This window comes from Theropithecus gelada, chromosome 14 (assembly GCF_003255815.1).
Source record: "Theropithecus gelada isolate Dixy chromosome 14, Tgel_1.0, whole genome shotgun sequence".
Lineage (NCBI taxonomy): Eukaryota > Metazoa > Chordata > Mammalia > Primates > Cercopithecidae > Theropithecus > Theropithecus gelada.
Genome location: NC_037682.1, coordinates 57,094,682 through 57,108,858, shown reverse-complemented (window position 1 = coordinate 57,108,858; position 14,177 = coordinate 57,094,682). Strand labels below are relative to the sequence as shown.

General features: G+C 41.3%; 1 protein-coding gene across 13 annotated transcripts in view; it reads right to left on the bottom strand.

Moving 5' to 3' along the window:
• Positions 1-14,177, bottom strand: part of STK33 (serine/threonine kinase 33) — a 218,642-nt gene that overhangs the window by 68,756 nt on the left and 135,709 nt on the right. For all 13 annotated transcript variants that reach the window (XM_025358063.1, XM_025358056.1, XM_025358057.1 and 10 more), the window contains 2 exons: positions 10,163-10,276; positions 3,954-4,058 (listed from right to left, as the gene is read on the bottom strand). In XM_025358063.1, coding sequence (XP_025213848.1) covers positions 3,954-4,058; positions 10,163-10,276 — 219 coding nt within the window. The remainder of the gene's footprint in view (positions 1-3,953; positions 4,059-10,162; positions 10,277-14,177) is intronic.

The following is a 14,177-nucleotide window of genomic DNA, read 5'->3' as shown; positions in this document are numbered from 1 at the left end:
ATTTAGAAAGACTCCAAAGCTTGAAACAGCACTGGCTGTTAAAAGAATAATCTGTGTTAATAACATGGAGAACTTGGTAGGGTGGAGAAGAATGAAGTGGTGAAGAGTGAGGCTAGAAAGAACAGGTTTGGGCCGGGTTGTAGAGAGTTCTGGATATCACGATAAGGAGTACGGATTTTTTTTCCTATACGCAATAAGGAGCCACTGAAGAATTTTAAGCTAGTGCCAGGGTTGCGGGGGTGCACGTGTATGATATTACCAATTGTGCATTTCTAAATGAACACTCTAGCAGTAATGCAGAACAGGGCTCAACAAACCTTTGCTACAGAGAGCAGACCCAATAGCAAATATTATTGGCTTTGCAGGCCATGGAGTCTCTTTCACAACTACTCAGTGCTGTTGCTATAGCAGGAGAAAGCAGCCATAAACAACACAACAAAGCTTTACTTCTAGACTTGAAAATTTCAGGTTTATAGAATTTTTACATGTCATGAAATATCACTCTTTTACACTTTTGCAACCATTTGGAAATGTAGAAACTCAGTTTATGGGTCATTAAAAAAAAAAAAAGGCAGCAGACCCAATGTGGCTCTCAAACTGTAGTATGCTAACTTTTGTTTATAGAGGGTAGATGTGAGGCATAGAATCAAGACCAGAAGGAGGAAAATGAAAAGATTTAAAAATACCAACAAGAAAGAAACAGTGGGACTTAGTGACTAATTGGGTGTGAGTGGTAAGAAGTCATAGCTGAAATGCCTATTTCATATTTGCTGTTCATGTAGGGGCATATAAATTCCATATTTGCTGTTCATATAGGGGCATATTAAGATCACTTTAGGTATTCCGACAGCCAAGTCATCTATTGAGTCAAAAAAGATTCATAGTCAACTAAAAAGTCTTTTCCATACACATTTCTATTCAAATGTCTCCATTCTAACCTGTGCTGCTAGATTTTTGTTGTTTTTAAGATCTTGAGGTCTGATTTTGTTCTTATAAGCACTGTTAGTGCAACTTCTGTGTTCAATCAGTAAGTACGAAAACAGAAAGCGAAGGTTAACATCCTTTCTTCCTATAGCGCAATTCAGATTCACTGAATCTCAGGCAGTTTTAGAATTTCAAAAGTAACTATAAAATCTAACACATAAATAAGCTTTTGAACTGGACCATATTTTTTCCATTGACAGGACTGTACAGTTCACTGGTACATAAAATGATAAGTGAACTATTTGGAAGGAAAGGTTGGATTAGCAGTACTTCAAATATAAATTGATGTCAATTTTAAATATATAAGTTGGTCAAAGTTATATAAGTTATAACTGTTTTATAATTATTAGAAACAATTGTGTAGACCTGGAGAACATTTAGACTCACAAGAAACCATAGCATAGTCAGGCTGCATGATCCGTACCATGGCACAACCAATCAGGTGGCAATTTCTATTAGTACTTCAGATGGCTTCAATAGAAGGTCTACATGCTTATGTGTGTTTATGAGGCAGAAGGGGTCAGACCTGACCTACGTGAATTAAGTTTGGAAAGCAATGCACTGGAAAAATCACAAACGATGGTTTCCTCTGCCTTCAAACTTATTCTAGATTTAGACTCCCGCTTGTGTTCATAATGGAGTAACAAAGACCAGACTTATCTTCCCACCTGAAACAACTTAAGAACTGGGCAAATATATAAAACTAATTTTTAGACATTAAACGTCAGCCAGCATAGGGTAGTTATTCCTGAGAGAGAGAAAACACATGAGGCAGTCCCCATAATTATTCTAGCTTGCTGTCTAGAGAGTTTCCGGACCACAGAACAGGGAGAGGGAATCCAAGCAGAGTCTAGCAGTCTCCATGAGTAGAGGGCACGGGGCCAGAAGTCCAGGAAGGCCAAGACAACTAAAGTTCACAGGACACAGCATCAAAGAGGAGAATGCTGTACAGAGAGAAATCTCCAGAGATTTGCAGAGGACCCCCTCAATTCTTCAGGAGAGTATGAATCAACACATGTGTATGAGGAAACTACCCAAAGCTGGGGGGAAAATATGCAAAAGGGACAGAGGGAACAATCACTGGAGCTTACACACAGCCAGGAACTGTTGTGCTCCCACGAGCCGGAGGTAAACCTCGTAATTCATGGAGCACTGGGGAGAGCCCCTCAGTAACAGGAAAAAATTATTCCTAAAGGTTGCTTTGGTGCCACCTAACGAATCTTAAAGCAAGCTTCAAAAAGTATCAAACTGTTTCCAAGTGACTTAACTATATCCTAGAATAAAGCTTAAGAATAATCATTAGAATATTAAAATATCTAGCATCTAACAAGGTAAAATTCACAACATCTGGCATCTGGCCAAAAATTAATAGGCATATAAAGCAGCAGGAAAGTAGAACCCATAATGAAGGGGGAAAAAAAACCAGTAAATTGAAACTGACCTAGAAATTACACCCATGATAAAATTAGTAGAAAAGGACATGAAAACAGTTATTATAACTCTATTCAAGAAGACTGAGCATGTGAAGTAGACACATGGAATATATATATATTTTAAAAACCAAATCGTATTTCCACTGGAAGAGATTAACGACACAGACAACGCTAGCTACACAGAGAGAGATTACTGAATTTGAAGACAACAACAGAAACTATACAAAATGAAACAAGGAGATAAAAAATGTTTTAAAAAATGAACAGAGCATCAGTGAACTGTGGACAATATCAAGCAATCTAGCTTGGAGACCACAAAGTCGGGTGAGGGGAAGGCAAATACAAATGTGAGGAAATAGTAGCCCCCAATTTCCTAAATTTGATGAAAACCATAAACTCACAGATACCTGAACCCCAAACACACACACACACACAAACATGAAGAAAATGATCAAGGCACATTATAATCAAATGGCTTAAAACTGATGATAACGAATAAAACTATTCTATGAAGATTTGGGGATAAAAGAAATCACAACTCTAAGACTGAAAAGGGCAGAGACTTCGGGCATCATTGCCATATACTGCTCTCATAAAGGATAACTGTGGTCTTTAATTGTTATCAAGCACCCCTAATGAATCAAGCATAATGTACACCCCAAATTGACTATTACTACCTTAGAGACTGGCCTAGGAGACAGAGAACAATAGCTACCATTTAATGAGACAGATGCTTTATATCAATTGTCTCATGTAATCCTTCAACAGCAACCAAGTGAGGTCAACACTGTTAACAAGCCCATTTTATAGATGAGGGAACTGTGATATGGGCAAGTTGAATAACTTGTCCATGTTCTCATGGATAACTAAGAAGTGGTGGAGACAGGATTCAAATGCACAGGCAATATGATTCCAGAGTTCTTATGCCTAATCCATACATTATTACTCTTCTAAGAGAAAACACCCAAGCCCACAAGCATTAAACAATCTGGAGGCAGAATGGCGAATAATCCAGGCTTCTGAACAACTCTAAATAAAAATTACAGGTAAAGAGAATGATAACATCTAGGGAAATATGAAGATAAAACACATTAGTAAGACATAGGTGAAAAAAATATCTCCTACAAACTATAGTGAAAAATATACTCATACCAATTTGATTATGTAGTTAACTTTGCAAAATTCTGAAACTATTCCAATAAACTTTAATGGAGAAACTAAGGATCAAAGCAAAAGGAAAAGTACCTCTAAGAAAGTTTTAATCACTGTTTGGTTGTGTATGAAGTTGTTGTAATTTTAAACATTTGTTTTCACATGCCACCCAAAACATATTACCGAAGACATCAATCTAATCATCAGACATCTAATTATACAATCAATAATAAAAGTCCTCCAGAATGTTCTCATCAATCTCCAATGACAGATTCATGCCAAGGACATGAGCAACTGTGCCCCAAAGGGATTACTTCAGAATGGAATGGTATTCATTTTGTAATAATAACAACTTTCAAAATGCAGCACCTAATAGAGCTTTACCTTTGGCGTTTCAAATACTTGTTCCAGATGTATGATGTGTTCATGTTTTACACTTTTCAGAATGTTCACCTCTCGTTCAAGTAACTTCACAGCAGAGCTTCCAGCCTTAATCAATGAAGAAACACAGATTTCACATAATGAAAATCACTCCTACATTCCTCGACAGAAAAGTTTGTTATTTTATGTTTTCCTACTTCTTTTCCTACAACTTCATATTTGAAGTGAATTCATACATTTTTTGAGATGCTTCTTTTTTAAATGATATGCCATTTATTCCCATGATCAGATTAAATTATGCCCCTTCTTTCCTTTGTCCAATTTTAAGTTACATATAATTTAGCCTCAAGCCACATCTGTTTCTTGAATTGTTTCTATAACTTAGCTACAACATGGTATCTGTCCCCTCACAAAACTACTAAAATTACTCCAACTTTTAATATGCTTTTTGATATTTCCTTTAAAAATATGTTGATCCCTTGATGTTAGCATAATAAAAACAAAATCTACTTCCAAGGACATAAATTGGGGAAGATAAAAACAAAAAGTTTTTATTTTGTTTTGGTGTTGTCTTGTTTTGATTTGATTATACACATATATGAAAAAATAATAGGCAATGAGATTCTACACTTGGCTCTGCACTGTGTTATTTCCTGGCCTGCCTGGTTAACTGAGGGAGAAACAGAGAGAGAGATGGAAAGAGAGAGAGCGAGACAGACAAAGAGAGACAGAGATACAAAGAGAGAGAGATCTTGCCTTCAGATGTTAGATGTCTCCTAACATCTAACACTCACCAGGCAGAGAGCAAAAGGCAAAGTCAGTAACACTCCAAGGAGCACAAGGACTTCATTTGGGGTGTAGGTAATCGATTATCTACAATGTCCTCTATCTCAGAAATTCTAGAAGGGCTTTCTCCACCCTCACCAACACCGCCCTGCCAAATCATCACCCCTATTGATCTTGAAATTGCCATTATTTGAGGATAAGCATTGTCCTCATTTATGGGTTTTATTTCTGTCTCATGTGTCAGTGTGAAGAGACCACCAAACTGGCTTTGTGTGAGCAACACGGCTGTTTATTTCACCTGGGTGCAGGCAGGTTGAGTCCGAAAAGAGAGTCAGCAAAGGCTGGTGGGATTATCATTAGTTCTTAGAGGTTTTGGGATAGGCAGTGGAGTTAATAGCAATGTTTTGGGGGCAGGAGGTGGATCTCACAAAGTACATTCTCAAGGGTGGGGGAGATTATAAAGAACCTTCTTAAGGGTGGGGGAGATTACAAAGCACATTGATCAGTTAGGGTGGGGCAGAGACAAATCACAATGGTGGAATGTCATCAGTTAAGGCTATTTTCACTTTTGTGGATCTTCAGTTGCTTCAGGCCATCTGGATGTACACATGCAGGTCACTGGGGATATGATGGCTTAGCTTGGGCACAGAGGCCTGACATTCCTGTCTTCTTATATTAATAAGAAACATAAAACAAAATAGTGGTAAAGTGTTGGGGCAGTGAAAATTTTTGGGGGTGGTGTGGAGAGATAATGGGTGATGTTTCTCAGGGCTTCTTCGAGTGGGATTAGGGGCAGCGTGGGAACCTAGAGTGTGAGAGATTCAACTAAAGAAAGATTTTGGGGTAAAGGGTGATATTGTGGGGTTGTTAGAAGGAGCATTTGTCATATAGAATTATTGGTGATGGCCTGGATATGGTTTTGTATGAATTGAGAAACTAAATGAAAGACATAAAAGAAGGAGAAAAATAGGTATTAAAGGACTAAGAATTGGGAGTACGCAGGACGTCCAATTAGAGGGTGTCCAAGGGGGTTCAATGTTATTGTTTACTTGGTTGGTGAGTATTTGGGCTCTATCCTTCAGTTTTTTTTTTAATGTTGTCATATACCAGGCCAGATTGATTTAGGTAAAAAAAACATTCTTCATTTAAAAATAAACAGAGTCCCCCCCGCCTTTTTTTATATTAGTGAAAAAGTCAGAGCCTTGTCAAATTTGAATTTGGATGAAAGAGAAATGCAAAGCCAGCAATTGTTTGTTAAAGAAGGATTAGAAACGGCTAGGAGAGAGTGAGATTGATAGTGTGGTGGAGATAGCTGGGGAGAGGTTAGAGGGTGGCATGAGAATAAGAGCGAGTATAAAAGTAAAGAACAGGACTTCATCAGGGTCAAAGTATTGGAGTGTACTTTGTCACTGAAGATCTTCCATACACTTAAAGAGAGACTTAAGGGTGGCAGTTTGAGGTAAAACCAGGAGCCACTAAATACCAAGAGCCTGAGAAACTGCTTGGATGTTTTGACTAATAAAGGCCGGTCCATTATTGGACTGTACAGAGGTGGGAAGGCCAAACTGAGGAATTACGTCTGACAGAATGGTGGCTTTCTCAGACCCTGTGGGAAAGGCCTCTACCCATCCAGTGAAAGTGTCTACCCAGACCAAGAGGTATTTTAGTTTCCTGACTCGAGGCATTGTGAGTAAAGTCAATTTGCCAGTCCTGGGCAGGGGCAAATACCTGAGCTTGATGTATACGGAAGGGAGGGGTCCTGAACAATCCCTGAGGAGTAGTAGAATAGCAGATGGAACACCGAGAAGTGATTTCCTTAAGGATAGATTTCCACAATGGAAAGGAAATGAGAGGTTCTAAGAGGTGGGCTAGCAGCTTGTAACCTACATGCAAGAGGTTATGAAATGACGATAGAAGAAAATGGGCCTGTGAGGCTGGAAGGAGATATTTTCCTTGGTCCAAGAACCATTTGCCTTGTGTGGGAAGAGATTGAAAGGTGGAAGTTTCAGTGGAAGAGTAAGCGGGAGTGACCGATGAAAAGGAGAAAAACTGACCATGAGGGACTGAAGTTGGAATGCTAGCTGCTTCTCTAGCTACCTTATCAGCATAAGCATTGCCCTGAGCGATGGGATCTGATGCCTTTTGATGGCCCTTGCAGTGAATGACTCCAGCTGCCTTTGGAAGTAAAGCAGCCTTGAGAACAGTTTTTATTAGAGGCATTAATGATGGAGGACCCTTGTGTAGCGAGGAAACCTTTCAGCTCATAAAACAGCATGGTGGTACAGGATATGGGGTCAGTATAAATATTGACACATAGTCCCTTTACAAGAGTGAGGGCCCGAATTAAGGCAATGAGTTCGGCTTGCTGAGAGGTAGTGGAGGGGGGCAGAGCAGTAGCCTCAATGATAGATGTGGAAGATACTATAGCATAGCCTGCCTTTGCTGGTGTGTGGCGATTAGGCCTGGTGGAACTGCCATCAATAAACCAAGTGTGAAAAGGGCGAGGAACAGGAAAGAAGAAAATATGGGGAAATGGGGTGAATGTCAGGTGTATCAGGGAGACACAGTCATGGGGGTCAGGTGTGGTATCAGGAATAATGGGGGAGGCCGGATTGAAGTCTGGGCCAGGAACAATGGTAATTGTGGGAGACTCAATAAAGAGTGAGTATAGCTGAAGGTGCTGGTGGGGCAGAAAGTATATGTGTCAAGCATGAGGAGGAATATAGATTTTGGAAGTTATGAGAACTGTAGGGAGTGAGTTGAGCATAATCTGTGATTTTTGAGGGCCTCTAAAAGTATTAGGGCTGCGGCAGCCGCTGCACGGCGACATGATGGCCAGCCTAAAACAGTAAGGTCAAGTTGTTTGGACAGAAAGGCTACAGGACGCGATCCTGGTCCTTGTGTAAGAATTCCAACTGCACAGCCCTGCACTACGGCTGTGTGTAATGAAAAGGGCTAGGATGAGTCAGGGAGAGCTAGGGTGGGGGCAGTCTCTAAAGCTGTCTTCAAGGAATGAAAAGAGGAGTGGGGAATGGATTTACGATCTATGGTGTCGGCTACATTTCCTTTTGTGAGTTTATATAATGGTTTTGTTAGGATGGCAAAACTAGGTATCCAAAGTCGAAAGTATCCAACCATGCCTAGGAAGGAAAGGAGTTGTTGTTTTGTAGAAGGTGTTGGGGTTTGAGAGATCAGTCGGACACAATTGGCAGGGAGAGCATGTGTGTTTTTATGAAGAATTATGCCAAGGTAGGTAACGGATGGAAAAGAAATTTGAGCTTTGGAGGGGGATACCCGATATCCTTTGGAGAATAAATGCTGAAGGAAGAGAAGGGTGTCTTGTTGAGAAGATTCAGAGGAGGGGCTACAAAGAAGAAGGTCATCAATATATTGAATAAGGTGAGAAGCAGAGAGGTGGAAAGAAAGTAAACCATGAGAAAGAGCTTGGCTTAAGTAATGAGGGCTGTCCCTGAAACCTTGCGGCAGCACAGCCCAGGTAAGCTGCTGGGACTGATGGGTGTCAGGGTCAGTCCAGGTGAAAGCAGAGAGAGTCTGGGTTGGGTGCAAGGAATAGTAAAGAAGAAATTGATAGGTGGAAGTTTTAGGCCTGACAATTTCCAATAAAAAGTCCCCCTGCAAGGAATAACAAAGGTGCTATTCCTCCACCTCCCATCCACCTGATTTGGGAAAATACGTAACGGTTCTTAAGGGAGTGGAAACGGATTAGTCATAAGGCAAATTTTGCCTAATTAAAATTTTACCTAGTGTCATTCCAGCTTCCAATTACCTCTCCTTCTCAACCTTTAGCATCTCAGGAGTGGGTGGGACACTGCCCATCATACTATGCCCCGCCCAAGGATTAAGTCACATTTATAGGTTAACCTAGAACAGCAGTCCCTGACCTTTTTGGTACTAGGGACTGATTTCATGGAAGACAATTTTTCCATGAACCAGGGTTGCGGGAGAGGGCATGGTTTCAGAGTGAAACTCTTCTACCTCTGATCATCAGGCATTAGTTGGATTCTCATAAGGAGCATACAACATAGATCCCTCACATATACAGTTCACAGTAGAGTTTGTGCTCCTATGAGAATCTAATGCCACCACTGATATGACAGGAGGCAGAGCTCAGGTGGTGATGCTCACTCGCCTGCTGCTCACCTCCTGGTGTGGAGCCTGGTTCCTAACAGGCCATGAACAGGTACCAGTCCAAGACCTGGGGGCTGGGGACCCTCGACCTAAAGGATCAAGAGAAATAGTGACTGTGAGGAGTGAATTTTTGTCTAGACTAGATATGGAAAGTTACCCCAATTTCTCCTAATATCCATCTCGATTCTGTTTCTCTCCCCTTCCCAAATGGCTTGACCTGAATATAACACAATATTACACTATTCACTTCATATACTGACTATATAGTTTTATCTTACTGTCTTACGGTCTCACAAACTCTCAACATAAATACGAATATGAAAGATTATTAATTCCTAAAGTTGCAAGTAGGCATGATAGTTACATAACCCAAAAACTGAACCCCTAACCCTACCTAACACCAAAGAAGGAAAGGAAATAACATCTCAGGTAGCACTTAGGATGCTACCTATGGTTCTAAAGAATTCTAAAATTTTCTAGAAAGGCTCTTAATCCCTTTATTAAGATTGATATGTTACCTTACTAAACATTAGGGAGAAATGGTATGTAATTTGCTACAGTTTGTTTTAAATAATACATAAAACCTACCATTTTGTTTTTTAAATGTGATATTTATCATCACAAATCCTAGGGGAAAACACCATAATGTTGTTTGGTTTTTCCCAGGCACAGAAATGCAAAAGGTTGATGAAATGATCAGGTGTCAAGTCTGAGGTCTCAGACTTTATCATCAAGAGAAGCCCAGTCGTTTCCCAGTTCGAGAGGAAATCTAGTGAGGAGTGCGGCAGATAAAAGAGCATAATGTAGATAGTTGAAGCAAAAAGTGATTCAACGTGAAAGAGCAGGCAGGATGAACAAACAGAATTAGCTAACAGTGAGGAAATGAAAGGAGAGGATAGGAGAAAAGTATATCAAAACAACATCAGGACAGAGTATCAGCACTTCTAGCTAAGATATCTCTAGCCCACAGCCCTGTGCCTACAGATACTGAGAACCAGCCCTTATCTTCAGCATACTCTGGTAAAATTTACCTATTTTTTGTTATATTGGTTATATTATTCTTTCCATTTGTTTTTTCCAGGCAGCACTTGCCTACTTGAGTTCAGAAACTAGTCCCTTTCCAGGAGGCTAGAGAAATGCCATGCTTCTCTAGGGGATCAGCCCAGGCTGGGACCTCGGGGTGAGAGGCAGCTTGTGTTAGTGTGAAAAGCTGTACTGCCCACACCCACCCTGCACTAACACTGTGCCCTCAGTAGGATGTGGCTAATGAGCCTTACCTTTTCTTTGTTCACTTTTTTAATTGCCCACTTCGTTTCTGTTTCCTTGTCTGTTGCTTCAATGACCATTCCAAAGCTCCCTTTTCCCAATATTCTTCCAAAGGTATAGATTTCCTGGAGGAAAAAAAAAAAGGAGTTCTTTGTCTCTCTATGCCATTCAACAGCTATTAAAAATGAACGGCCGGGCGCGGTGGCTCACGCCTGTAATCCCAGCACTTTGGGAGGCCGAGACGGGCAGATCACGAGGTCGGGAGATCTAGACCATCCTGGCTAAAGCGGTGAAACCCCATCTCTACTAAAAATACAAATAATTAGCCGGGCGTGGTTGCGGGCGCCTGTAATCCCAGCTACTCGGGAGGCTGAGGCAGGAGAATGGCAAGAACCTGGGAGGCGGAGCTTGCAGTGAGCCGAGATGGCGCCACTGCACTCCAGCCTGGGTGACAGAGCGAGACTCTGCCTTCAAAAAAAAAAAGAAAAAAGAACATATAATACTGACAGATACTCACCCAAGGGAAAAGAGATTCTGCTCCAAGTTAAAATCAAATAGAAGACACTACATATTTTCTCCAATATTAATAAACACATCTTAACCAAAAATAAGTGTTGATGAATTTTATTAAGTGTCCTTTGGAAGAAAACCATAAAAATCCTAATGGTGAAATGTGGAAAAACTCAAAAGTATAAAAATGAATCTCTTTCAAACTATAATATATTAATGAAATATCTTCATAAGAAAAAGGAGAAATGGAGTACTAATATATATACATAAGTGTGTGCAGATATAAAATACACTCATGCCAAAAAATCCCGAATCTCTGAGAGCTATACTACAAAATCAACACATAGTAACTACTGAACAAATGTTTCCTTATTTAAAAACTAATGCTTTTCCTTTATCTTATTAAAAATCACTTTTGTTTTATTCCTTTTGCTTTAGAAAAAGCAGTATGTGACAAAAATTTCAACACAGATCAGCACTGAGAAAAAAAATAACCACTACTCATGAAACCATCATCCAAACCAAGAATCCATCCTCTTATCATTTAACTTCTACCTACAAAGAAAGAATACATTGGTTTTGCCAACACCACCATTTTGGTTTGCATTGTAAATAATAAACAGCTAACTCATTTACTCTTTCATTTCTTGTAAATTTGGTTTTGGGGGAGTCAGTCTCCCCGATTCAAATCAAATCCAGGGAATTAACAAGACTTTCTGGACCCATCATGCATAGGAACCAGAACATGGGAGAGCAGCTGAACTAATGCCACTAGGTAATGCCCTGGTTGGATCAGCTAGTCAAAGCCTTCCATAGAAATGCCACTCTCAAAATGCCACTCTCTCTCTCTCTGTGTGATCACTTTCACATTCACCATGTGTATTAGTCCGTTTTCATAATGCTGATAAAGACATACCTGACACCGGGCAATTTACAAAAGAAAGATAACTTACAGTTCCACATGAGTGGGGAGGCTTCACAATCATGGCAGAAGGCAAGGAGGAGCAAGTCACATCTTACATGGATGGAAGCAGGCAAAGAGAGGGCTTGTACACAGAAACTCCCGTTTTTAAAACCATCAGATCTCGTGAGATCCATTCACTATCATGAGAACAACATGGAAAAGACCCACCCCCGTGATTCAATCATCTCCCACTGGTTCCCTCCCATGACACATGGGAATTATGGGAGTTACAAGATGAAATTTGGGTGGGGACACAGAGCCAAACCATATCATTCCAACTCTGGCCCTTCCCAAATCTCATAACTTCACATTTCAAAACCAATCATGCCTTCCCAACAGTCCCCCAAAGTCTCAACTCATTTCAGCATTAACTCAAAAGTCCACATCTAAGACAAGGTAAGTCCCTTCTGCCTATGAGCCTGTAAAATCAAAAGCAAGTTAGTTACTTCCTAGATACAATGGGGGTATAGGCATTGGGTAAATAATGGTCATTACAAATGGGAGAAATTGGCCAAAACAAAAAGGCTACAGGCCCTATGCAAGTCCGAAATCCAGTGGGGCAGTCAAATCTTAAAGCTCCAAAATGATCTCCTTTGACTCCATGTCTCATATCCAGGTCACGCTGAAGCAAGAGGTAGGTTCCCATAGTCTTGGGCAGCTCTGTCCCTGTAGCTTTGCAGGGTACAGCCTCCCTCCTGGCTGCTTTCACAGGCTGACATTGAGTGTCTGTGGCCTTTCCAGGTGCATGGTGCAAGCTGTCGGTGGATCTACTATTCTGGGGTCTGGAGAATGGTGGCCCTCTTCTCACAGCTCCACTAGGCAGTGCCCCAGTAGGGAATCTGTGTGGGGGCTCCCACCCCATATTTCCCTTCTGCACTTCCCTAAAAGAGGTTCTCCCTGAGGATCCTGCTCTTGTGGCAAACTTCTGCCTGGGCATTTCCATATATCTTCTGAAATCTAGGTGGAGGTTCCCAAACCCTAATTCTTGACTTCTGTGCACTTGCAGACTCAACACCACATGAAAGCAGCCAAGGCTTGAGGCTGGCAGCCTCTGAGGCCACAGCCCAAGTTCTATGTTGGGCCCTTTCAGCCATGGCTGGAGTGGCTAGGATGCAGGGCACCAAGTCCCTAGGCTGCACGCAGCATGGGAATCCTGGGCCCAGCCCATGAAACCACTTTTTCCTCCTAGTACTCTGGCTAATGAGAGGGACTGCTGTGAAGACCTCTGACATGCCCTAGAGACATTTTTCTCATTGTCTTGGAGATTAACATTTGGCTCTGGTTAACTTACGCAAATTTCTGCAGCCAGCTTGAATTTCTCCTCAGAAAATGGGATTTTCTTTTCTATTGCATTTTCTATCGCAGGCTGCAAGTTTCCTAAATTTTTATGCTCTGCTTCTCTTATAAAACTGAATGCCTTTAACAGCACCCAGCTTACCTCTACAGTGCTCTGCTGCTTAGAAAGTTCTTCCACCTGATACCCTAAATCATCTCTCTCAAGTTTAAAGTTCCACAAATCTCTAAGGCAGGTGCAAAATGCTGCCAGTCACTTTAATAAAACATAACAAGAGTCACCTTTACTCCAGTTCCCAACAAGTTCCTCATCTCCATCTGAAACCACCTCAGCCTGAATTTCATCGTCCATATCATTATCAGCATTTTGGTCAAAGACATTCAACAAGTCTCCAGGGAGTTCCAAACTGTCCCACATTTTCCTGTCTTGTTCTGAGCCCTCCAAATTGTTCCAACCTCTGCCTGTTACCCAGTTCCAAAGTCACTTCCGGCCGGGTGCGGTGGCTCATGCCTGCAATCCCAGTATTTGGGAGGCCAAGGCGGGCAAATTATGAGGTCAGGAGATCTAGACCATCCTGGCCAACATGGTGAAACCCCGTCTCTACTAAAAATACAAAAATTAGCTGGGTGTGGTGGCCTGTGCCTGTAATCCCAGCTACTCGGGAGGCTGAAGCATGAGAATAGCTTGAACCCAGGAGGGGAAGGTTGCAGTGAGCTGAGACTGCACCACTGCACTCCAGCCTGGCGACAGAGCAACACTCCATCTCAAAAAAAAAAAAAGTCACTTCTACATTTGTGGGTATATTTTTGGCAGCACCCCACTCCTGGTACAAATTTACTGTATTTGTCCATTTTCACACTGCTGATAAAGACATACTCGAGACTGGGCAATTTACAAAATAAAAAGGTTCATTGGACTTAGAGTTCCACATGGCTGGGGAGGCCTCACAATCATGGCAGAAGGCAAGGAGGAGCAAGTCATGTCTTACATGGATGGAAGCAGGCAAAGAGAGGGTCTGTGCAGAGAAACTCCCATTTTTAAAACCATCATATTTTATGAGATCCAGTCACTATCATGAGAACAACACGAGAAAAACCTGCCCCCATGATTCAATCATTTCCCACAGGGTCCCTCCCATAAGAAGTGGGAATTATGGGAGCTACAAGATGAGATTTGGGTGGGGACACAAAACCAAACCATATCACCATGCAACAGGTAAATGAGAGGCTTGTCTTTGTATTTTCTAATGCATACATTC